Consider the following 26,908-nt stretch of genomic DNA (forward strand, 5'->3'; position numbering starts at 1 on the left):
CTCTCAGACTGTGGCTACCTCCCTGCTGCCCGACCCGCGTTGCTGCTTACTGAACATATGGGAAGCAACGGACTTGAACCATCGACAGCAGGATTGGGTGATGTTGGGTCTGATGGTCGCGAAGCGCAATGTGGCTAAACTGTGGGGTTCACCTGTGTTGCCCACACTGAGAGAATGGTGCAGCAACATGGATGACGCGATGGTGGCTGAGAGGGCGGTGTTTGTCCAGAGGGGTTGTCCCAGGAAATGGGGTCTGATCTGGGGAGCGTGGAACAAGTATAGGGGAAACATTTTTGACCCACCGAGGGAAGACTCGGATGAGTGTGTGTCGGATTGAGGACTACAACTGTACTATGGCTGAGGGTGGTGGTGAGTCACGCAGCTTTGGAGGACTCCAGGCCGTTACAGGAGAGGGAGGTGCGGAAAATGGTTCTGGCATGCATCCCTAATATTGCGGACAAAGTAATTGAGAATCTATGTTCTTTACCCTCTGCGATAGCTCTGTGTTTTTCCTACAGCTGTGCCCCTGTTTTTCGCGAACAGTTTGGTTTTACAGTTTAAAAAACAGACCTTAGTAACTTCAGACAATGATAACAGCTCCTTTAAGCGCATTATGTATGTTTGCCGCCGGGCCCCAGGGATGCCGGCTACACGGCTGTGTAACTCTTTGCATTGTACATTTCACACCTGAATGCTCGCGGCCGGCCCCAGATGTTGTAGGCCTTAAGCTGTGTCCTGACGTTAATGTGCAATAAAGGTCTTATAAATAAAAAAATAAAAATAAAAAAAAGTGTGGGGCTCAGGGAGGAGCCCTGGGGGACCCCACACTGAAGGGGCCATGCTCTGGAGCGGGCGTGTCCGTCCGCGACCTCAAAGATTCTGTGCTCTAAAAAAGATTCGAGCCAGGCCAGAGCAAGGCCAGTGATTCCAGCCCTACTTAGCTGGTGGACCAGGATGGCGTGGTCCACCGTGTCGAATGCGGCGCTAAGGTCCAGGAGGATCACTGCCACTGATACCCCTGTGTCCAAGATGGATCTCGCCTCTTCGACCACTGCTATGAGGGCGGTGTCGGTGCCCTGCCCTGGCCTAAATCCTGTCTGGGAGAGGCGTAGGAGACCGTTGGATTCAAGAAAGGTGGAGAGCTGTTGATTAACAAACTTCTCTGCAACCTTGCTGATTCCGGGTAAGAGTGATATTGGTCGATAGTTGGCCAGATCTGAGGGGTCGAGGTGAGATTTGTTTAGCAATGCTCTGACAGTGGCCCTTTTCCAGTTGGGAGGGACAATGCCTTGACCAAGGGAAGACTTTTAGATTAGTGAAGAGAGGGGTCACAGTGGGAGTTACCAGTTTTAGTTTAATGTGTGCAGGGTCTGTCGGTGATCCACTCTTGATTGAATTTAAAATGGTGATAAATGTCTCTTTAGTTAACTGGGAAAAGGAATCAAGGCGAGGAGTGTCTGGTGCAGGGACAAAGGAAGGAGAGTCTGGGGAGTGGTTGGGGATCGAGAGTGTTTTTAAGATAGTGAGAATCTTGGTATAGAAGAACTCAGCTAGCTGATTACATCTTAGGCCTGTGGTTCTGGGACTTTTATCAATGTTCTGATGATGCAGTAGGTTTCCCTTGCGGAGTTGGCAGCGGCTTTAATTTTTCCTTCGAAGAAGGCGGCTTGGGTGTTTTTTAGGCTGACTTTGTACAATCTCATGGCTGATTTGTGTGATGAAATGTGCCTTTGCCTTCAACTATGTGGGTTTTAAATTGTATTTTTTTTTCAGTCTCAGTGACAAAGACTGATATCTGTTGAGTAGTAACAGCTGTAAATACATATCACATAACTCTAAGTCCTTTCAATGTATCCTTCTAGCCAAGCTTAAATCTGTCATCTTTCATCTTACAACCATACAGCACTTCACTCCTGCTTTTCAGTTTCAAGCCCATTCACAGAATAGCGTCAGTAGTTGAAAAATTATATAACCTTATAGTCCGCTGCCGAGGGGCTATACAGATTGTAAAATGCCCTGAGCCCAAGCGGCGAGGACCTATAATGGTAGTGAGGGCCTTTAAAACCAGGTACAGCCAGAGGCAGCAGGGTTGTAAGGTTATTAGAACATTCCACCCACTAAGGGTAGAATGTTCTAAATTAAAAAAGGAGAAACAGAGAGAGAAACATTGGAATGTTGGAGTTCAAGTTCAAGTTCATGTATTTATAAAGCGCACTACTCACCCAGAGGGTCTCAAGGCGCTGGAGGGAGGGGTTTACTTTTTATCGAATAGCCATGTTTTCAGTTCTTTTCTGAAGGAGATGTGATTCTGAGTAAGGTGGAGGTGGGTGGGGAGTGAGTTCCAGGTCTTGGCAGCCAGGAAGGAGAAGGATCTGCCACCCATGGTGGTTTTTCGGATGCGCGGGACTGCGGCGAGGGCTTGATTGGATGATGGAGGAGGCGCCTTATAATAGCTATTATAAGCCCGGAGCGACTCCATGGTCTTCAAAGGAGCTCTCAGCATTCCAATGTATTAATTAGCATTATTGCCCGGTTTTGAGGTCTGTAGTGCAGTTAGTTATGAATGTTTCAGCTTTGGCCCCACTCCCTCTCTCGTCTCTATAAAGTCAGTTATCTATGGTGGGATCAGCAGCTGAAGGCCTGCACCAGCAGTGATTGGCTGCATGCCCAGGAATGTGATTTGTTGTCTCACTCTCATTTTCTAATCCGTGCTTGATCTTGTGGTCTGCTCAGGGATTTTACAGTTGTGAGCACTCCAGAGCAAGTGGTCATAAAACCTTTAAAATACATAAATAAATAAATAATGCTATTAGCAAATGTCTCCATACTGGCACCCAGCACAGACCGACAGACCCGTTTACCTACTTTGTCTGCTTCAGGTCTCTTCTTCACACTTTCACTGAACTTAATATGCAGGCAAACAGAAGTTAACAACATCAGTATAACCATAGACAAACTTTGCATTCCAACCATGGCGCTAAAATATTTGTTTGACACAGTTAAGGAAAGTCAAGTGTGGCACAACACTTGACCACTATTATCACGAGATCATTAGAATTTTACTCTGATTTTCTGTCTGCTAATAATGTTTGATGCCAGAGTGGATGAAGTGCCCTTTGCGGGACTATTTTTGACACCTATCCTGAGAGCAGACAAAGCTTAGGGATTTCATTGGATGAGTTAATGCCTTCATGCTCGTGGGTTATATGCATAAGAGCTATAATTTAAAAAAAAACACTACCAGTGCATAGAAATGTGTACATAAACAGTAAAAGGTAAATGTATGTATTGGCTTGAATGAAGTCCATATTTCCAGCATAACTGGTTTAAGATGTAAGAGCAATTTTCACTTATGCATTTTTCCCTCTTGCACTTTAGCTTTTTTTAAACTTGATTATACTGTATTGTGGTGTTAACACAGCACTTAGAATGACTTAACTCACCATTAATTATAGGCACATGGGCTGCAAGGACTACAATCAAAGGTTGGCTGCCATCCACCCAACTTTATTTGACTTTGCTTATATACCTATCTTATGTGCAAACAAGGTTCACTGGAGCACTTGTTTTCCAGTAGAATATGATTTGCTGGTTAATGTTGTGATGTTACGTTATAAGAGTGTATTATGGCCCCATTCTACTTTTAGAAATGTTTTAGACAGTGACACGTACAGCATTGTATCTTGAACCAGTTTATAACCAAGCAATATCAGTGACTTACATTGCTTACAAGACCTGCCAACATTCATTTCCACTCCCCCACCAATACCCCCCTATTCTCAAAGCCCAAATGGCTTATACTTAATGGTTTAACTTTATCAGGGGCTGTAAAACGGGTTGGTGTTCCAATAGCACTGAATATTATATTTCACACTTAGTAGTATTCTCTTTCATCCATAGGGTAGTCGACGATGAGCTCGAGGCCAACATTGAAGTGGTAAGAAATTTTTTATTTGTCTCCTGACCAAGTGACCAATCTAAGCCTCCCATTCAGAGAGCAGGATGAAATTGATTGTTTTGGGTGTTGACATTGTTCTTGTTATCCAAAGTGAATAGCTTACCAAAGGACAGATTGGTAATACTGTGAAATGAGTATGTCATTCAAAGCGTCCAATGCTAACTCAAGTTGACACTGGATGTCAATACTGATTAAACCCTTTGTTTCTTATTAGTTTTTTCATGTAGAACCCCAAATGGCAAATGTTTCATCAACCTTTAGTGAACTCTTTCTTAATCGAGTCAAGGGTGCCACTGCCTTGGCTGATGTTGTCATTTCTACCCTACTTCTGTTATTACAACTCTATGTGGAGTAGGGGCTGGTGAAGTCTGGATGTTACACTGGGGCTAAGGGAGAAGCCAAAAGGGTCTTGTTTTATTTTTCATATACGTATATAGCACAAACCAAAATATTAATTGTTTGAAGGCGCCAGAACATACATAAAATAGTGTAAAAGAAACACTATTTTATATATTTGTTCAATATCCCGATTACTTAAATCTCCCTTACCTTAAGTCCCACTCTTCCTGGCAGTCCTTACATCTATAGTTTTGTCTTGTTACGTAGACACATTGTACCTTTCTGTGAAGTATAAACAGTAAGTCTCAACTGCTCCTAGATACTAAGGGCCATATGTATCCAGCAAATTCGCATTCGCAAAGGCCGAAATTCGCAGAATTTCGGCCTTTGCGAATGCGAATTTGCTAAAAGGTATGTATAAAGCAAAATCTGGTGCAAAACAAGGAATCGTAAAATTTGCGATTCCTTATTTTGCAATTGCATTTAAGGAATCGCAAATTTTGCTATTCCTTAAATGCAATGTATGAAGCAAAAAAAATTGCAAAATGTCCTTAAGGAATCGCAAATTACCACCAACTTCTCGTTGGTCGTAAGTTGCGAATTCCTTGAAAAATGCACATTTTTGCATTTTTTAAAGTGCCATGTGACGCACATACATGCCCTTAGGGCATGTATGTGTGCCACATGTGCACCCATGCATATGTCAGGGGTGCAACAGGGTCTCCTTTGGACACCCCTGCACCCTTGAAATTATTCTCAATTTGCGATTCGCAAATAGCGAATCGCAAATTGAGAATACCTTCCCATTCATTCCTATGGGCCTCCTGGCCCATAGAAATGAATGGGAAAGTATTCCTTAATTGCGATTCGCAATTTGCTAATCGCAATTAAGGAATTTTAAGAAATCGCAAAAAAAAATTGATTTTGTACATACATACCTATTTGCGATTCTCAAATAGCGATTTCTTATGATGGTTGATGATACATAGGGCCCTAAGCCTTTATAAGAACCCACTTAAAGTATTCCCTAAATCATCCTTGGATTATGAATATCTAGGACTTGTCGAGGAAGACTCAGAGTAATCCAGATTGCAGGTTAGTAATTGGGGCAATATCTCATGTCCAGCTTTCTCGTCCCAGTCCTTAAGCCATAAAGACGAACCCCAGCATCAAACTTTTACCGCTGTTTATGGAATGATATTTATCATACAGACTTGAACACAAAACACTGCAAAACCCAGTGTTCTTTATTTAGTTAAATGTATACTAAAATGAATATGAAGAGCCCGAAACAAGATGTTCGAGCTGAGGTAGAGACCACATCTTCCATGCAAAGTCTTTTATGGGAAATAAAGGTGTGGTGAGCAGAGCAAGTGGCTGCAATACAAATATCTTTCAAGGAGGCCCCTATTAAAGCTGCCCAAAAATTGTAAATGCTCCAGGTGGACTGTCCCTGAACTAGACCAGGAAGACTCCTCCATTACTTCTGATAAATCAAACAGATGGCCCATCCAATCTAAGGACTGAAGGTTGCTGTGGATGGACACTGTCCCTTGTTGGTTAATCCAAGTGTCCCAGAGAGTATCTGCCTCATGAAAACAAACCTGTACTGTCTAAATAGATAGATAAGGCCCTATGCGCACACAAGATAAGGAAAGAGGAATGGAGGAAACTGATACAGTAAACTGCTGAGCCAATGAAAACTCACCACATTGAATACCCCCGACCTATGCTCACAATTAAAGAGAGGGTGTTAGAGAGTAGAGGTTGAGAAGGATAACATTTTGTATTGGGGTAAACTCATCGAGCCTAGCAGTTCCAAACTTCTTCTGAATTACTTGGAGTAGAAGTGTACACTGGCAAAGGAAAAACACAGCTCAAATAATCCCCTCACCCATTCTCTTCCCAGACCCCCCAGGATATAGCGGCATGGATTCGCAAATTTAGCGGCACAAATATGGGAATTTAGCGGCACAAATATGGAAATTTAGCGGCATTTTAGCGGCACTTTATTTTACTCATAAGCATTCATTTTCAGCCTTAAATCAATGGAAACTGTTTTAGCAGAGTATTCCACTTTGATTAGGCAATCTGGAATATGGAATAGAGGAAGCAGCCCACAGGTGAAGGCTGTTATCCCTTGGAATTGCAATTCTTCATCTGCCAGTTGGGCTAAACAGAAGTGTGAGGTCTAAAATTTTGTGCCACATTTTGTGATGTCAATTCCTGTGAGGTCATGGGTCTTGATGCCACTTCCTGTGATGCGACGTGCCATGTCGCGCTCAATGATGTCACTCAATGTGATGTCACGCGCTATGCTGCCTAACTTGGTTAGACCCCCCCCCCCCCCACTTCTGGTTTTTAGGACCTGTGCCCTCCTAAGAAGTGAAAAAGACAAAACAAGACAACAGGCCTCCTCCATCCGTGTACCCAGAATCGGGGAGAACATCCCTGTCTCCATCAGGGCCACCCCAGCGCGGATGCAATGCAGGGATTGAGTGACAGGCACTCACCCACACCTGACACCCCCTGCATGTCTGGTTTCTGCCCCCAAAGCTCTCCTGCCTCTGAAGTCATGGCTCCTGCCTGGGATCCGAGGGGCAGGCGCAGAGTACAAATGATGCGGAAATTAGTCCTGTTCCTAGGGAGGGCCGTGCCAGGGCTTGAAGGTTACATTACAACCATCGGAGTGGGCTACTGAAGATGTGGCGACGAACAACTTCAAATGTTAGTCAATTTTAAATTTATCTCCATGCTTACCAAGATAATTGTAAAATTTCAAAATACCCAGCTTTGAGCAAAGTTGTCTGGTGGATACTCTGCTTCCTCCAGGTCTGCTGAAGTTTCTGTAAGTTTTTCACAGTGAATACTTATCCTATCTTTCTGCCTCAGTTCATTTGTGAATTACAGAACAGTTCATCTTGCACAGTAAGTGTGGTAATCTCCAAGGTGCCCAATGGTATACAACCTTTACAACGCAACTTTTACAAAGCACTACCATTACAACGAAACCTTTACACCGCAAAATCCATTACAACGCATGCATTTACAACGCAGTCATTACAACGCATGACACTACAACGCACACCACTACAACGCATGCCATTACAACGCAGTCATTACAACGCATACCATTACAACGCATAACATTACAACACATAGTACCCTACACCATCCAACACTTACCCTACTGTTGCACCCCCTGGAGTTAGAATAGTAAATTTTACCCCTACACTATCCAACACTTACCCTACTGTTGCACCCCTTGGAGTTAGAATAGTAATTTTTACCCCTACACTTACCTTACATGCAATGTAATGTAATGCGTTGTAATGGTATGCGTTGTAAATGTAGTATGCGTTGTAGTGGAATGCGTTGTAAAGGTAGCTTCAAAGAATTTGTTGTAATGGTATGCGTTGTAATGGTGTGCGTTGTAATGGATGTTGCGGTGTAAAAAATGCGTTGTAAAGGTAGGCGTTGTAAAAGTATGCGTTGTAACGTCATACATCCTGCCCAACACAATCTGGTTAATGGAATCAGTGATTGGAAAGTAGACTTTTTGCTCATGCTTTGTGAACTTGAAAACTGAGGCCTTAATCTCTGCCTCAATTCACGAGCTTGCGGCGAGGTGCTTGATTCATTTAAATAGTGTACACACTGTTCCGGCTTTCAGAAGCGAATATGGAAAGCTTCAATCATCAGGGCTCCTAGGTAAGAACCTTAAAGGGAACCAACTTGAAGAATTGGCTTACCATTGCATCTGCACATCTGAAATGTAGGTTAATCCACAATTGTGCCTCACAATTATGTTTCATTCAGTTTTGTTTCAGTCCCGGTTAGTCTTTTTTTACAGCAATATGTTAGGCTTCTTATTTGAAGACCCATGTATATTGTTTATAGATAAAGTGCTTCTTCTGCTTAATTCACGTTTTATTGCCGCTTGTTATCAGACATGAACCTGAATATGATTGGTCTTCCTAGATATATTTCTAAGCCCTCCTCAGGAGTTGGCAGGGCTGTCCTTAACCAGGATGTAGGGAGTGCGCTGCTTCTCAGAGCTAACTAGTGGTGTAACCACCTGCCCCTGTTCCTTAAAGCAATCTGGTCGCTGGTGCTTGAGCCTCTTGTTGGGGTCTGGCTATGCACCCTGGTGTCCTTGGAATTGAGACGGCTCTTGTGGTTGATGTGTGCGGGATACTTCAATTGCTGGGGTGTGCAACACTTCTTTTTCTCACATGCTACCAGTTCAATATTTTACCAGCTCGCCTGTAGCTTTCTTTACATTTTGTTTTCGAAGAGCGAGTAAAGATATCTGGTTATAAATCTCCAGGAAGTTCACTTATCCTTCCTTGCCTCCCTCCTCCCCCACACACACACATACACACACAATTCCCTTTAACATAAACCGGTCTCCGAGTCCGGCTGGAGTCCAAGCAGCAGGATCGCAGTGTTGAGGGCTCTGCATCTCTATGGGGGTCCTGCTGTATCAGTGTCTGCCATAAATACAGCGCTCTTCTTTCACAGTGCGCTGCCATGGTAACTCCAGTCCCTTGGCGCAAGGGGAGCTTGGCCTAATGACCTGTGAAGTACTTGGGTGCGGCTGGCAGAGCTAAAAAACTGACTGTGTGTGTCCCGGGAAGCTGCTGACACACACGAGTGGAGGGGGGGGGGGGCGGCGGCGCACAGCCAATAAAGGCATTGTTTGTTTTGCTGTCTCCCGGTAGAGACACTTTTTTGTAAAAATCACGGCCAATATGGGTATTATCGCGGCCATCGCGGTAATCTGCCGATTTCGCGATTTGTTTGTGAATCGCGAAATCGCGATAAACTGGAGGGTCTGATTGTAGATAAATTGTTGACCGCAATAGATGGTTGTACTACACACATGTTCATGTGGCCTTTGCGAGAGAGGCCAAACTGGGATCTTTGATTGCCTCCCAATGGTTTATTTAGGCTTGTGTGACTTGATTGCTGCCACAGACTCCAGCTGCCTGTCTTGGAGCTGAGGAAGAAGGTGGAGGATCACTCGGTGAATAGTTGCCAACTCTGGAGTTTTCCTCTAGAGTGCCTGTTCCCTCCCTCCCTCATTTGCTGCTGGCATCCATCGTTGATGTACTGGTTGGAGAGGACCAAGAAAGAACTCTCTTCGTAGATGGAATGAAGCTAGCCACCAACCTCTCTGAAATTTGGAGGCAAGAGGCATCATTCCATCGCATTCCTCTAACTTTGGGTTTCAGTGAGACAGAAGGTTAAATTTCCAAAGAAGGAAGGTGCTGGTATGCCTATGGAATCAACAACAGACAACACCGCATCTTGCCTTGTACCATGAAGCACTTTGAACTTAAGCCTCTGAGTGATCTATCTGGGACAGCAGATGGTCCATAAGGTACCCCTCTCCAAAACTGCTGATTGTCTACTGGTTCAATGTGTGACTCAGCTCGACTGAGTAGAAATGCATGAATTCTTAATATGTTCCACACCAGATGAACAGTCTCCACTCCATAGAAACAGAACAGCACTAGTCTCCTAGGTAAGTTAAAACCAGCAGACATTTGCAATGAAGAATCAACCTCAGAGGAGCTAGTAGCTTGGTGAAAACCCTTGGAGTATAGGCCAGTCAAAATAAAGAAGCCCAATTTGGAAATGCACTCCTTGCAAACAAAATCATAGAAATGTTTATAATCCTGTCTGGACCATGAAATCAAAGTTGATGGCCATCAAATCCAGGGAGGCAAGGAAATCCCTTGAGATATCAATAGAAGATTTGTTTGAGGAGTAACCATTTTGAATGCTGATTAGGTAACCATGTTTAGATCTAGAATCAGCAAGAGGTCTCCTGATGGTATCTGAGCATTGTGGATAAATATTCTCTCTCAAATGCTGGAATCGTTGGAGCTTTGTTAATCGAATCTTGAATACCTGGAGATCATCTTGTATTCACAGGGACAAATGTGGAACAGGAGTTGCATTGAAGTCTTCCAGAGTTTCCTGGAATCCGATCCGATAACCTGATTTGATGATTTAAAGAACCTAGGAGTCTGACACAGAGCCCGCACAGTCCCTAATATTTCTCAATGCAGTGGAGACTTTGGAGACCGAGGGATGGGGTTTGTGATGACTGGGTGATAACAGGAATTGTCGAATAAGGGCATCCCTGGCTACAGCTCCTACCATGAAAGGGATGACTATCTTCTTTGGATGGAGGAGGGAGGAGCCTAAAAGATCTGCATAATCCTATTTTCTACCCCTGGAAGAAGGACGAACAGAAGCCAACAACTTGCAAATTTCAGCAGATATTTTTACTAAGCCATTCAACTGAGAACCAAAATGTTTTGTATCACTGAAAACTTATGAATGCACAAGAGCTTTTTTGAGAATTCTCTGCCTTCAGTCACTCATCCAGATGTTTTGTGTGAATGCACTGAGGAACCAGAAGCATCCACTGCAGCACACATGCAGTGAAAAGAGACACTAGATAAAAAATCACCTGATGCTCCATTATTTAAAGACTGGAAGAACAGTGCATGCCCTAATACATCCCCCTTGCTAAACCTTGAAAAACATGCAGGAGAGACTGAACAGTGTAGGTTACTTAATGTGGGAGCAGCAAAAAACCTTCTCTTAATAGCTCCATCAACTTTTTGGTGACTCCATCCACCGGTGAAGGGCCATCTTGGGATGCTAAGTCAGCCATAAAATATCTACTTTGACTTCTGAAGGAAATTTTTCCTGTAAGTTGGTCAATGGACCACAAATACTGGAAAACTGTACTGTTCCATATCTTTCCTTCCTCTATGCATGTTTTTTTCTGGCGGCATTCTGTAGTAGCAGAGAATAAGGTTAAAATACAGAGTAATTATCTTCAGTAGTGGAGGGAGAATCTGGTTCGGGGAATATTTCAAGTCTGGTTTTTATGGGAAGGCCCTTCAATAGCCTTAAGAGCAGCATCAACAGTCTGATTAACGAGCGTCTGTAACATGCTGAATGAGTGCAGGCTCAGTTCAAAGGATTGAGACTGATGGGATAATTCATTCTCTGAAGATTCCACTTCCAAATATTACCTCTTGATTTGTCTTTACAGTGCTTTTGGTTTGTAACCAATAGGAATCAGCTTCTCATTAGACAGAGATCACTTCACGCTTCTCCTGTTTGCAAGAGACAAAGTATCATGACCTGCACAAAACCTGATGTGACGGCCGCCATCATGGAGTCAAGCTGAAGAGTCGGTCCCTTGATTAGACATTACTCAAATCCCTTTCTTGAACACCCACCTGTGGCAGGTGAAAGCCTATGACCTATTTGCGTGTTCCAATAAGTGTATTTTTTTGTCACCTCCCCTCCCCCCACCCCCACCACTTAGTAGTTCAGAATAAAACCTACTGAGACTGCATAAATAGTAAGCAAAGGAATACCCTTGTCTGGCCACACAAAAAAGCAGGGAGTTTCAGAGGAAGTATGAAAAAGCAGGTGTATCTGCTTTAAAGCACAAAGAGATGGTCCTTGTGCCGCTATAGTAATAGCCGCTGTAGACCACACAATACGTATGGAGAGCTGCTCCAATTTACGGAGCACATAAACAAAAGAGATTTGATGTAGGCAGACTTAGCGGGTTGTTGGTGTTTATGTGCTTTACAATCTGGAGCAGTCTCCATCTCAATCCAGGAACTACCCAGAGTTCCTCGCCTTTGTAACACTACTACACACACACACTCGTCGATCGACTCGAAGAAACCGAGACAAAAAGCCTCAAAAACAGTCAGAAAATGACTTGGGGTACTACTCTCTCCGGACCTGTGCTTGCTGGTGCGGAAAAAGAAAGAACGGATGTCAGCGCGCGGGGGCGGCGTCTTAGTAGCTGCCGCGCCGTCATCTCAGTGACCACGACGCCAACGACTGACATGGAGCTGCACGACGCCACCTTCTGATGCGCAGGGGTACTGCTGACGAAAACTTTCCGGATCCAGTCTGATGCCTGGGGGTAATTCAAAGGTAAGAAATCTATCACTACTAATGTTTCTTACAGAGAGGTAAGTAACTTGTTCATTTATAATATAGCTGGATGGATGGATGGATTGATGTGTGTATGCGTATTCCAGATTGTGGATATCTACATGCTTCTGGAGACAGAAAAAGAACTGGAGGAAGTGACGATGTATCCCTGTTAATACTTCACAGGTATGGCCGGAGTTAGTTGGGCTCCTTTTAGTACTTGATTTAAGGAGAAGATGGTAAATTCTGTCTATTTAATAAGAGAAAATTCATGCGGTAATAATGGGGGCAAGGAAGACAAAGAAGGAGGCAATTAACTGTGTCTTTATTTATGGGATGGTACCCTTTTAGAGCTCTTCCAAAGCTCATGAGGGCAGTATGTTATTTACTTCAGATGGAGGGCCTTCCATTTGTTTGGCCCTATTACTGAGAATCTGTGATCACTTTTTCCAGAGTAAAGCGGGCTTTCCAATGGCCAGTATTGGATGATCTAGTGTATCTAATGGGACAGCGTTTGCTGACTTTCTCCTTCTGTTATAGTGAACATAGATTATCAAAGTTTCAAGTTTATTATTACATCGCACAAGTTAATTAAAACAATGGCAAACATCTTAAAATCTTAACATGGGATATAAAAAGTGGTGATTTGTGCTCCTGTCCTACTATAGAGAAGAAAAAGAATATTTGTTACGTATGAGTCTGTGCTAAAGAATTCAGCAGTGTGTAAAGCATGAGGAAAAACGGCATTGCACAAACTCCCCTTGAATGTTTAGATCATACAGTTAAATTGATTCAAAACACCCCTTTACATGGAAGCCAGTATTCAAAAGTGTAAAAACTGGGCTTAATTCTGCTAGGAATACTCATAGTTCAGGTATATGAAGAGTAGACTCGGAATTTGAAAGGAGTTGTTTTTTGCCAACATTCAACTGTTGTAAAGAGCAGAGCCCTGGCATACTCTACTTCTCCTCTTCGTGATATTTAGATTCTATGGCTGCTGAGTTTTGTACATCCGTAGTTGGGGAATTTAATGTTGGAGTAAGTCCCCAGATCAGGACATTGCCTTAGTCAAGTTCTGAGTTTACAGTGATCCAGCAATTCATCTTGGTAAGGTTTCTTGGCAATATAAGAGATTGTTTTTGAGCTGTCCAAGGCACAACAGAGGATGGAATAGAACTTTAGAGGGAAAGAAGTCAAACAATATAGAAGCAGTGAGTGCAGGAGAGAAGGCAAGTAGTGGATAGAATTGAATTGAGGAATAAGAGGAGAAAATGGAATGAGTAAGGTACGAGTCAGAGCAGCGCGAGAGATACCATGGTAGTGGTTTGTGAGGAGGAAGAAGCAGGAAAACAGAATGCGGACTATCAGAGGGTCACATCACTCCTCCCATTCCCCGCGCCAGCCATTGTTCTCATCAATAGTTGTGTCTGTCATTTGCTTCTTTTTAATTTGTGTTCTTTTTTCTGGTGGATCTTAGGTGAATACAGATGAAATCGATGACAATTTCCAAAGGCTATTTAAGCAATTAGCTGGAGAGGTGGGTAAAATCAGGCATCTGGTAAAGCACCTACAGTGCACACGTGCATCCAGCATTTGTATGTTACTGTATGACGTCATCCAAATTGTATACGTTCTTTGGCTAACTTCATTTTCTAATTTTTCTTTCCATACATTCACAGGAGGGTGTGGAGGTACAGTGATCTGTGAATTATTTACCACTTGCCTGCCCCTTGTTTTCTGATCTAGGATTAATTGCATACCATTACCTTTGCAATATTTATCATTTTCAGCCACTGAAGCACTCCTTTTGTAGCATCAAATTCTGTACAATCTAATTTGTTTTCATTTTGTGTTTTACCATATTTTTTTCCTTTTGTCGAAAGGATGAACGATTCAGAGTGCTTTGTTTGCATAGTTGTTTTGTCCAACGTGGTCAGACGGGCCTTATGCATAGTTTTAGTAGGAGGCATGCCTCATGCTTTGCTGCAGTATTGGCTGCGTATCTTCTGCATACTAGCAGTTCCAAGCAATGCCACGTTCATAGCAGCAAACGACAGAATGTGGTTTGTGTGGATTGTCTGCCTGCCCGTTGTCTACGGGCATGTGGCTTTTGCATCTCTGCCCTGTCCAGCTACATTTACTGCATAGTGCTGGTATAATGTGATTACACTATGGCTTCAGCATAAGTCATGCTCTGACTTCATAACTGCAGACATAGGCTTGGTCATCGTATGATGTGGCATGTGAGATATGTATCTTCTGTTGCAAGGTTAGGCAGTTTTACTTCATAACTGAGATGTCACTTGTGTGTCTCCTATATCCAACTTGAGCTTGGTCCACTACAGCAGTGTGAGGCTTGTGCATGCATGCAGTCAGTGTAAGGTTAGTGCTGTATATGCATATGCTGTGTCTGCCGCTTCCATTCCATTTGAATGGTGTGTTTCAAATCTCATTGCCAAAGTACATTTATTTAAGAGAAAAGGGACATATAAAAAGATAAAGAACCACGTCAGAAGCTGCATAAAATGAGCATCTTTCTTGTATGGCAGCTTCAAAAGCCTGGCACCATCTGTTCTGCCTTAGTATCATGTGTTGATTCAAATGCTGCAGAGCCATATAAAGTCTATTGGGCTGCCATTTAAAGCAAGTTTCTCTACAGTCTAATGCACGGTTGTGCTCCTGGGCATGTATTCTACCCTTTACTGCTACAAAGTTAGAGCAAGTGTTAATCTACGTCATTGCTGCCATGTGTGGTTTTTGTCTGCTCATAGGTACAATTTCACCTCTGTCCCTTGTGCACAGTTTCAGCGCCAAACATTTATTTTACTCTCTGCATGGGTTTGCACATTCTTCCTTATCACTCAGATTGTTTTGCACCTCATTGGTTGTTATGCAGTCAAGGTGCTTTTTTTCAGATTTTTCCTGCACATGGAAAAGCAAGCCTCCGTCCGTGAATTCTGAACCAAATCACGGATGGAGGCTTGCTTTTCCAGATCACGAAACACATCGGACTGGCACTAATATGACTCCAACCAACGGGTGGAAGTCAAATACAATATATCTTTGAGGCTCCAAACCGGCTGGTGGAGATCCTTATGATTTACTCTCCTTACCTGACCAGAAATGATCATTTGCAGGGGTACCTAGAAATCTGCTTTTGGGCTGCCATCTCCCTCCCTCCTGCCCTGAGGAAGACCCGCCTGAACGCAATCCCACTTTTGCGCTATACACAGGGTCGAAACGTCCGCGTATTGAAAATGTCTACACAACGCTTATGATCACAACCCCATTCGTCATTGGATCACTAAGCGTATGTGCCAATAATAAGGACATCTATGGTTTCTCTCACCCCCCCCCCATTTTTCTTGCTCAATTTGTTTCTGTATATAGTGGACTAGCTTTATCACTAATCACCACATGTCACATAACAGACCAACATTTTGAATAAAAATGTATTAAGAGAAAATCAAACCATAAAGGCTGTCACAATTTACAATTTCAATTGCAATATGCAGTACGTGACTGTGGTGAAACAATCATTCATATTTGTTATAAGTTAGGTGTTGCTACTTGTTCGAAGTAATTGAAACCCCGACAGAACCAATTTTTCTCTTTAAAAAAAGGTTGTGCTGCAACAGGCTGACAGATTCGTTGCATGGTGGATCAGCCACTCCACGATGAGATGCGAGCTCAGCTCCTTTCTGGAGTGCTACTGTGTTTGAATGAGCCTGATGTTTGAAGGCTTATTGTTCAGTCCTTCGCTCTTAACATGACCAGGCTCAAATCTTGAAATGATGTGGCCCGATGGCCCTTAGGAGGGTAGTTTTTCAGGCAAGGGAATGTGTTGGTCATTACTGTCTTTTAGGTGAAGAGCGGGTCTTGATGGAGGTATGTTTGACTGCGTACTGGCAGGTTTTACTCTAGAGCTTCAAGTCCTTGGAATGTTTTCCTGGTCCAAGCAGTTATAATTTGCCAAGGAGAACCAGTGAGTTACAAGGCTTCGTGGTTAGGCTTGCCTAATCTTCTATATTTTGCACATCCAGGCACCTATGTTTCTCTGGCATACATCCACAATCCCACAGCTCACTACACTACTCTACTGCAGCCTTCTCAGGAAGTTATTCTGTAGCTCAGGGATCACTGTTCCTAAAAAGCCTCACTCCGATTCAACCTCTCCTCATCCTGTGATACTGAGGACACAGCTCTCTGTTACCCACCACTATGTTTTTGGGTCACTCAAGAGGCAAACTAGAAACTCTCCAAATCCCACCCAGTAGAGAAAAAACCAGCCTAGAACTATTGTGAACTTGAGGCAGTCACTGCTGGAGATTGTGATAAGGAGTTACAGTAACTTCTTCCCTGGTTACCAACTCTCCAGTGGTGGCAAACAAACATCTAGGAGTTGCTAGACTACACATATAGAGCTGGCAATTACCCCTATGTCCTGAGGTCAGCTTCCTGGCAGTTTGACATTTTAGCCATCCACTTTCTAGAAGCTGTAGATCCATACCCAGGTAATGCAGAACTACAAGAACCGGTACTCCGATAAGTTTGAGGACTGACTTAACATAGACCTCTTGATATGAGCCCACTTGGCACTTATGGGAATATAGGCATTGTTCCCTGGTGCCAGGTAATACTGAGGTTTACTAACCTTGGCTAATAAAGTAGTAAAAATTGCATAGTGTAAAAAAAGTCTAGGTAATCCCATTGGTGTTGGATGTCTGTTTATTGAGGCACATATGTGAGATTTAGGGTGTGTTTATAATGGATTCCCAAATGTTAGATAATCAAGGTCTCTCTCTTATAGGTGTGTTTTGTGTGAGCATGTCACTCCCTAAATTTATTTTTCTTTTAACACTTCCCACTTTGTAGTAATTATTCCTCATGTTCCCACCAGTCCCTCTCTTTCAGCCTACATTTACTACAAAGGTGTATTACACGTATGTGTTCAGAGATTTCTGCTACTGGTTCAAAGATTTCCATACAGAAAAGATAGGTCTCTGACTGTGGGTTTGTGAATTGCATGTTGTAGCACGTGAAGGAGTGTTAGATCTGGGGGTCTCTAATTGGCAGAGGTAGGTACCTTAGACCAAGTAGGGACCCTTGCTTCTAGTCAGGGTGAAGGAATACACACTGTAGATAACCCCTGCTCACCCCCTAGGTAGCTTGGCACGAGCAGACAGGCTTATCCCCAAGGCAATGTGTATAATAAATGCACTTAACACAAACAATGACTCCCCATCCACCACAAACTGAGACCACACAGGTAAGTATATTTATAAAAATATAACTATCTATTTGCAGCAGTTAAAATCAACAGTACACTATAGTTGCTTCTCTGGCAAAAGGTTGCACTTAATCTTGATGGTTGCACTTGTATTTAGGAAGTTCTTAGATAAAAAGGATAGTCTCAAGTCACTGTAAACCAGTATATATAAAAATAATACTACTGATTTGTTCTCAATTCGGCTCTTTAAATTATTAGCCAAAGCAATGCCAGCGTGTTTGCCACCTCAAGAATCAGCCCTTCACTCGTTACACCCACAAGCCCTGCGAGGGCGTCTCACCGATGATTTCCTTGGGCACCACCGTGACGAGCGGAGCAGACTCGCACTAAGCCCCGGCCGGTCCCCGCAACTCTCCGCCCGCTCTCAGCACTTCAGGGAGCGGCGGGGAGCTAGCTCAGCGCTTCGAGCTGGGACAACAGGCCAGGGGCAGGAATCACTCGCGCTACTCCCTCGGCGGGGTCGGGTCACTCTTCCCCGGCTCCGGTGATCGCAACACGGCTCTCGGCGGCTCTCTCGGAGGTCCCGATGACGGGGACCAATCCTGTCGCGGCCTTCTCGGCGAGCCTCCTCACTCACCCGGGAGTCAGCCAATAGCAGTGCGGCTCCCGGGCAGGCCCTTCCTGACGTCACAGCTTCTTCAGCAAGGCAGCAAATCGGAGCGCGGCTCTCGGGGGCAGGCCTACGGCAAAGGCCAATCAGAGCGCGGCTCCTGGCGATGTTCGACCAATCCGGTCGGGGCCCCTTCGTTTCTTTCTCCGCGGCTTTGCGGAACGGGGAAACAGCTTCTGGTCGATTTCAGGCCCCCGGGCCGCGGCAGTGAATTGCACGCAAATGATTTTCAAGGCCACAGGTCGTGGCTGGACCGCTTTAAACCGGCAGATCGTCGGGAGTGATTCTATATGTAGGGAGGCACCTCGGGCCTCCTCTCACCCCTGAATTTGTGCCGATGAGCACAACGATCGTCTCCCACAGCTGGCAAGCAGAAACACACTTTGGGGCAAAACACCACACGATCTCCTCAGCAGTTTCAGTTGCAATGGAACCTTTTTTTTTTCTTTTTTCAGTTTAAGAAAGTTTTATTGAGCATAAGAAAAATGGTACATCATAGGATTACAACATAAGATAATGCAAAATCCATAGGAGATAATCATAGAAGACATTTTTGAGATATAGAGAAAGAGAAACGAGGAAGTAAAAGCATGTAATTGGAGAAAACCGTACAGAAAAGGAAAGAAGAAAAAGCAGGAAAGAGAAAAAGAGGGAAAGAGGAAGAAAAAGGAAGGAAGGGGGGTTAAGGGGGGAGAGAGGAGGATAAGAAGGTGGAGAAAGGTAGCCAGGTAAGATCAGACTTAATTTTTAAGGTGACAGATGAAGAAGAAGCAATAGCAATTCTATGCTCATCACACACAAAATTCCACCATGTCTGCACAGACAGTTTAGAGTTATCCTTCCAGCAAGACAGGATTACTTTGTATGCAGTTGCAATGAATAGGTCAAACAATTTTGCATTATAAGAATGTAAGTCCAAAACATCAGATATAGAACCTAGAAAAATATGCAACGATGAAAATGGTTCAGAAAAATGAAAAATACGCATACAGTATTTCCAAACCGATTTCCAAAAGGTGATAACTCGTGGGCAATCAAATAAGAGGTGTTTAAGTGTGCCTGGGTGAGATGAACAGGACCAACACAGGGGAGAGGAGGAAGGGGAGAATTTGGTAATGCTTATAGGGGTAAACAGAGCTCTGTGGTAAATGAAAAAAAGTGATTGAGTAATACGGGCCGAAACCGAAGTCTTAAACAGTTTGGACCATAATCGATCCCAAGTATCAATAGATAGTGATAAAGAGAAATCATTTTCCCAAGCAACCTCATTAACAGTTTTAGGTCTAGGACCAACATTCTCTAATAACATTTTATAAATCAGAACAGCTTTGGGTATTTGCTGAGTAAACAACGGGTACAGAGGGGTGGAAGGAGTAAGGGAGGGAAGGATATCAAATGTAGGGAGGGTAGATAGGTGAGACACAATGGCATTAGTAATAATATCAAATTCATTACGATGTTGTACAGATAAATCAAACTTAGTTAGCATTTCATCAAATGAGATAATGGATGAATCTGAAAAGAATTGATATACAAACATAATATCCTTTTCTTTCCAATACTTGTAGTAGAAAGATTTACCCTTGTATTTAAGATATTTGTTGTACCAAATACTGGAGGAAAGAAAAATCTGTAAGGGCGATGAGTCTCTTGAAAAAATATTGTGTAGCAGTGTATGGGAATATTTCAACACAGGGTAATGCGTCAAAAATGAGCAGTTGGACATAAAAAGGGATTGTTGAAAAGTGAAATCCTTTAACAAAGATCTCTCAACGACAATCCATCTGGGTAATGGGGTATCAGTAAAATCAAACGCCAATGAAAAGGCTTGTTTTAGTAAAAAGGCCGAATGGTATGATTGGAAGTCAGGGAAGCGAACCCCCCCTTCAGATTTAGGGCGTATCAGTTTTGGTAGGGAAATTCGGGGTCGCTTATTGTTCCATAGAAATTTAGAGCAGATGGAGTTTAGCCTATTAAAGTACAATTTAGGAATTTTTACAGGAAGCATGGACACAGTATATAGTATATGTGGAGAAATCATCATTTTGATGGTGTCTAAGCGACCCCACCATGAAAGGAAAAGAGGGGACCATGTTTGTAGGAGGGAGTGAAGTTTTTGAGTAAGGGAGGTAAAGGTCAGTTTGAGTGTGTCACGCAGGGTGGAGGAGAACCAAATGCCCAGATATTTGATCTTGGAGGGACACCATGCAAAATCGGTGGAATCAAACATATATTGATAACAGGATGAGGTAAGGGGTAGTACTTCTGTTTTGGAGAGATTAAGTTTATATCCAGAGACAGATGAATATAGGTGGACCTCTTCTAAGAATGGTGGAAGGGATGAGACAGGGTTGGCCATATAGACCAGAACATCATCGGCATATGCCGAGATTTTTGTCTCAATCGAGGATTGTTTGAATCCCTGGATGAGGGGGTTAGAACGGATTTTAATAAGGAAGGGTTCAAGGCAAAGAATAAAAAGTAACGGGGAGAGAGGACAGCCCTGTCTTGTCCCTCTAGATAGGGGGAAAAACTTAGAGAATTGATTATTGACAAAAACACTGGCACGGGGAGCAGAGTAAAGGAGTCTAACCAAGGAAATGAAGTGGGGGCCAAAACCAAACCATTGTAATGCCTTAAACATAAATTTCCAGTTAATTCGATCAAACGCTTTCTCCGCGTCTAATGAAAGGGCAGCTAGAAGGGCCTTGAAACGTTTACTATGGGAAATAATATTGGTAAAGACACGGGCATTGTCTGAAGCAAGTCTGCCTTTCACGAAGCCAACTTGATCGGTCGTAATTAACAGAGGTATAAGGGATTCGAGGCGGGCAGCTAAAATTTTGGCAAAAACTTTACAGTCGTAATTAATAAGGGATATGGGACGATAATTTTTGCATAGGGAATGGTCCTTATCTGGTTTGGGAATGATGATTATGAGGGCATCCAAAAAGGAACCCGACGCCTTGGCATTTGCAATAAAGGAATTAAAAAGTTGTAAAAGGTGAGGAACAAAAATGGAATGCATGTTGGCATAAAATTCGATAGGGAGACCATCTGGACCAGGGGCTTTCGCTTTCTTAAGGGAGGTAATAGCCTTGAGTATTTCTTGAGTGGTAATGTCAGCTTCTAACTGCTGAAATTCAGTAGGAAGTGATGGAGGAGGGGGAAGGCCTTCGAAGAAACGAGAGAGATCCTCATCTCCAGGACATGTATCATCTGTGTATAAGAGTTGATAGTAATTATGGAATACCTGAGCAATATCCTCATCAGAGGAAACCCTTGTATTAGTGTCTTCATTAAGAATAGAGCCAATTGATTTGCGTTCAGATTTGATTTTAAGATAATTTGCCAACATTTTCCCCGCCTTATTTTGGCCCCCATGAAATTTGGATTTGATCTTTAAAAGGGTGTTGCAGGCTTCAACCGTGGCAATTTGATTGAGTTCAGATTTGGCTTTAATGAGTTGGAGGAGAGCGTCGGGATTCTTGGAAGAGAAGTAAGAGTGTTCTAGGGTCTTAATGTTGGCGAGTTGGGCGGTGTATTTGGCCCTAATGAGTTTCTTTTTCCTAGAAACATAAGAAATTGTAAAACCTCGTAGTGCCGCTTTAAAAGCATCCCAATTGTTTGAAACTGATGTGTCGTGGGGGAAATTGAGGGAGAAGTACTCAGAGATGAAACTTTTAACTTTAGACATAAAAACCGAATCAGAGAGAAGGTAAGTGTTAAATTTCCAGCGACTGAAAGAGGTGGTAGTGTGGGACAGGTCAAAAGTGGCATATACAGGTGCATGGTCCGAAAGGAAAATGGATCCAATCTCAGAATTTTGAATCGCCGGGAGAAGAGATTTACTGACTAGAATATAATCAATTCTGGACCTGGTATGGTGTACATTAGAGTAGAAGGTGTATTCGAGTGAGTCAGGATTACAGGTTTTCCACACGTCAAAAAGGGGACGGGAGGCAATTGCAGATTGGAATGCTTTATGAGTCTTGTCCGGCTGGAATTTGGAGGAGGATAGTCTATCCGAAAATGGGTCCAACCATTGGTTAAGGTCACCAGCTATGACAACATTAGGGCAGTCAATAGAGGAGATGAGGATTTTAATATCATTCCAAAATTTAGGGTCAGGACGGACGGGACCATATATATTTAGGAGCACCATGGTTTTACTTTGTATAGACACTTTTGACATAACCCAACGACCCTCAGCATCCGATTGAGATGATAGAATTTGAACATCCAGACCTTTACGGAATAAAATAGCAACACCCCCTTTTTTCTCAATCGCAGGAGAAAACACCACTTGACCCACCCACGCCCTCTTAAGCTTCAGCGATTCGACATCTGTACAATGTGTTTCTTGGAGAAAAGCAATCTGAGCATTCAATTTGGATAAGTGGGACAATACCTTTTGACGCTTAACTGGGTTGCCGAGACCACGAACATTCCACGTTACGAAGTTACACATGATGGGAGGTAAGGGAGGAGGGTAACATTTGGATCCAATACACTGCAGGTAGGAAATTAAAGGGAGAGACACAGAAGACAAACATGTTAGCAATACAAATCGGGTAACTATAGGAAAACAAAATATAGAGGAGCATCACAATCCATAAAAAGAATAAGGAGTAACCATGAGGAGAACAAGAGACTACAAGAAGAAAGACAAAAAGGGAAACAAAGAAGATAACGGAACATGAATGAGCAAAGAATACGCAACAATGGCCTGTGAAAAGGAGGGGAAAGAGAAAGGAGAAAAAAAGAAGAAAACAGCTAAGAAACAGGTCAAGGCAAAGATGCCAGACCTGAGAAGAGAAAGAAGATCTAAGTGCTAGAGGCATGGAAACGCCAACGCGGGCGCCTAGCCAACAGAGCAGGGAAAACGCGGGAATATAGGTAGGATATATTCAATAAGAAATAAAGTTATAGCCAGATATGACAAGAAAGAAACCGGGACAAGGCCACAACAGTCGTCAAGACAGTAGAAAAATGAGTGCAGAGAAAAGAAGATAGTTAGTTTCAGTCATTGGTGTCCATCGTGGGTGAAGAGACGGTGAGAAGAAATTCTCGAAGCTTCTGCGGATCCTCAAAGGTACGTGAACGGCCATTGTGGGTTATTTTGCAGAGACAAGGATGAAGGATTCCATATTGGATGTTGAGTTCCCTCATGCGTGGACGTAGATTAAGGAATTCCTTGCGACGAGCATTAGTAGCATTCGATAAGTCCTGGGATATGTAGATGGTGTGGCCAGACCATATGAGGCGACGTTTTGCTCTTGCAGCTTTAAGTACAGTCATCAATTCAGCGAATTCCAGAAAAAGCAAGATGATACCTCTGGGTTTGGCCGGGTTAGACGTCGGTCGGCCCAATCGATGCGCACGCTGAATGTTTAGTGGGACAGAGTCTGGTTGTAGGTCCAAAAGCTCGTATAGTAGTTTGCGGACGAAGGTCACCATATCGCCCTCCCCAAGGGACTCCGGAACACCATAAATACGTAGGTTGTTCCGCCTGTTACGGTTTTCAAGGTCCTCAGTGTGAAGTTTCAGCTGCTGTATCTCCTTTTCAAGAGTAGGAATTTTTGTAGATACATCCTGGACGTCACTAATACGTTGTTCTAGTTGCAAGACTTTGTTTTCCATGACTACCCATCTGTCTTCAATCTGTTTGAGATTCTCATTAGTTGCCAGCATGAACGGTTGTAAGCCACGGACCTCTTCTAAAATGGAGTCCAGCACCGGGTTTTGAGAGGTGCGAATTGGGGACGGAGGGTCATTCTTAAGGCGTTTTGGTTTTGTTCCGGTGACAGACGCTCTCACCTGGCCTGCGTCCTGAGGCATGGTGCCACCAGAGGGGCAAGCTAGGAGGACCGCAGGGTTAGAAGCCAAACCAAAAATTAAAGATTGTGAGACCCTCAAAGTAAATATATAGAGATCACTTGGAGGAGGAGGACCTAGGCGAGATGATAGGCAGCACTGGAGAAGCACTAATTCCAACCTATAAGACAGGCATCCAGAGGCAGCAAAAATCAGATGGTCACATCCAAAGAACCAACCATGGATATATTGAGGGAGAAAGCAGCAAAGCGTCCATAGAGATTGGAAACCATGTGATTTATTTCAATGAGGAACGGTGGGTTAATGGTGACAGAGATGCAGGTATACAGCAAGTGCGCAGGGAGCACCTCAAAATGGCCGCCTAGATGTAAAACTAGTATTAATAGCGAAGCTGAGGAGAACTCTGGCGCCAAGATTCATAAGAAATGCAGGGAAAGCATGAAGCGCAGTATTCACGACATACCTCGTCGAAATGTGACCTGTAGCGGCAGCATATTCACAGGAACGATGTTAGAACCGCCAAAAAACGGGACGCGAGCGCGGCGGCACAAAATGGCGGCCGCCCGCGTCCCTGTACACAAAACAGAGGCTGCAGTGCAAAAAGACGTCAAAACGGCAAATTGAAGCACCGCCGCCGCTCGTGGTGCATGGAGACCATGTTCCGCCGTATGAAAGTAGCTTTATCCGGTGTCCGTGTGAGAAGAGGACACAGAAATCCAAGAATAGCTCCCGCGTTGACACGGAGCTCAGCCGGGCAGCGCCATCCCACGTCGGCGCGTAAGCCACGCCCCCGCAATGGAACCTTTTGACCCTGGGTTCCAGGACAGGAGGCCAGCTCTTCTCAGGCCCTTGGAGATTCAGGTAAAAGACACAGCACACAGCAAAGTCTCTGTAGTTCAAGCAAGCAGGGACACAGCACACAGCAGGGACACAGCACACAGCAAAGTCCCTCTTCTCCTCCGCTTCAGTTGGTCAGCAGAACAGGTCAGCCCTTAGAGCACACAGCAAGGCAATCTTCCTTAGTTCTTCAGCAGTCCTTCTTCCAGCAGAGGTTCCTCTTGACTGTAGAATCTGATTTTCTGTTGTCAGGGGTCCTTCTCTTATACCCCTAAAAGTCTTTGAAGTCCTTTGAAGTCTTTGTGCAAGTGGGCCCTGAGCCCGGTCTAAACCAGTTCTGGGTGTTGCTAGAGCACTGGGGCTTTCCTGGCTTCCTTCTTTCTTTCAGTATCAGGGACAGAGGTGACAGTCGCCCAGCGGGAGGTGGAGCCAGCATTGTGGTCAGGCAGGCACAGCCCTATTCACTCCCAGGTGCTATCTCCTCCCACTTCCCTGGCAGCAGATGCAGCCTTTCATCCACGGGCTGACTCAGACAACCTCCTGGGGGCTCTGCAGCCCCTGTCACCCTCAAACCAGACAGTCAATCCACAAGCAGGCCCAGGCACACAGAAAGGTTAGACAAGAGAACAGCCACTTTCTAAAAGTACTATTCTCAAACACAGAATTTAAAAACAACCTTTACTAAAAGATGTGTTATTAAATTCTGAGTTCAGGGATATCAATCACTTATGTCCCATCTTGTTCCTATGGGAAGATAGGCTGGTATCCATTGGGACCAGCCTCCCCCATGTTAGTCTATGGAGCAAGATAACCTTGCAGCAGTGAGCACACAAAATGGCTGCTGCTCACTACCAGAGCATGTGACCTGCACTAGTACATGCTCTACCTTACCCATACACTGCACCCTGCCCAGGGGGGGTACCTTGAGCCTTCTATAGGGGTGACTGATGTGCACAGACAGGGAAGGGTTAGGCCCAGCCAGTGGGGACACTGGCCAGGCGGACATGGCAGTCCACTGACTGCACACAGGCACTGCGCTGGCAGGCCTGAGACACCATTTTAGGGCTACTCATGTGGGTGGCGCAATCTGCGCTGCAGGCCCACTAGTAGCATCTGTCATCACCAGCCCTGGCACACCCAGTGCACTTTACTAGGGACTTCATGGTGATACAAATATGCCAATAAGGTATACCCAATCAATATGACAATTTACATAGGGAGCACTTACACTCTGGCACTGATCAGCAGTGGCAGAGTGTCCAAAGCATCTAAACCAGCAAAAACGAAATCCAGCACAGCATCAAAAATACAGGAGGCAGAGGCAAAAAGATGGGGGAAAACCACGCCAAGGGTGTCCGGTCTAACAAGGAGTATCACTGGAATCTTACTTTATGGACCAGAAAATAGCTTCTGTGGATCAGGCCCTCTGTTTCTGTTTAGTAGAGTTGCAAAGTATGCTACTCCTTTCAATTCTGTGAACATTTACTAATTTCTCCTTATTGATATGAGACAACAGCGATTCATTTTGGTTCGGGCACCACTCCACCACCAATGCACCATTGCTCTTGACTTTAAAACGTGTAAATAATCATAGCGGCACTTTCAGAATCCAAAGGATCACATGTACCTCTATGATGGATCCATTAGAACCTTCCCAGGAGAACTTCAGTCTATAGATAGTTTTAACTATTGCATAGGGATAGTGAGACAAAAATTTAAACGAGTAAAAATAAAAGGTACCAGAAGACAGGGGTCCAAGTTTCTATAGCCCCTTGACTAACCTCTTTCTCTAGTCAGTACGTGGGTCTTTAGAATAAACTTTTGATTTCAACGAGTGCAAAATGCTCTGTAAGGACCGTTGTTAAGTACAAAGAGATAGGAGCTCGTCTCTCATCTCCAGGTCAAATATTTTTTTTCGGGATTATTAAGACTGAAAATCCAATTCAAAATCATAACATAAGTGTACAAGCCTTACAAGGGTTATTATGCCTTTCCATCTAGCAAAATTAACCTATAGAAATTCCATTTATGCAGAAAAATCAGCATG

General features: G+C 43.8%; 1 protein-coding gene across 1 annotated transcript in view; it reads left to right on the forward strand.

Moving 5' to 3' along the window:
• Positions 1 to 26,908, forward strand: part of LOC144763859 (calpain-2 catalytic subunit-like) — a 238,017-nt gene that overhangs the window by 190,507 nt on the left and 20,602 nt on the right. Inside the window, exons 13-14 of the mRNA XM_078649841.1 lie at positions 3,901 to 3,937; positions 13,764 to 13,823. Of these exons, the coding sequence (XP_078505967.1) occupies positions 3,901 to 3,937; positions 13,764 to 13,823 (97 nt within the window). The remainder of the gene's footprint in view (positions 1 to 3,900; positions 3,938 to 13,763; positions 13,824 to 26,908) is intronic.

Source organism: Lissotriton helveticus, chromosome 6 (genome assembly GCF_964261635.1).
Source record: "Lissotriton helveticus chromosome 6, aLisHel1.1, whole genome shotgun sequence".
In the NCBI taxonomy this organism is placed as follows: Eukaryota; Metazoa; Chordata; class Amphibia; order Caudata; family Salamandridae; genus Lissotriton; species Lissotriton helveticus.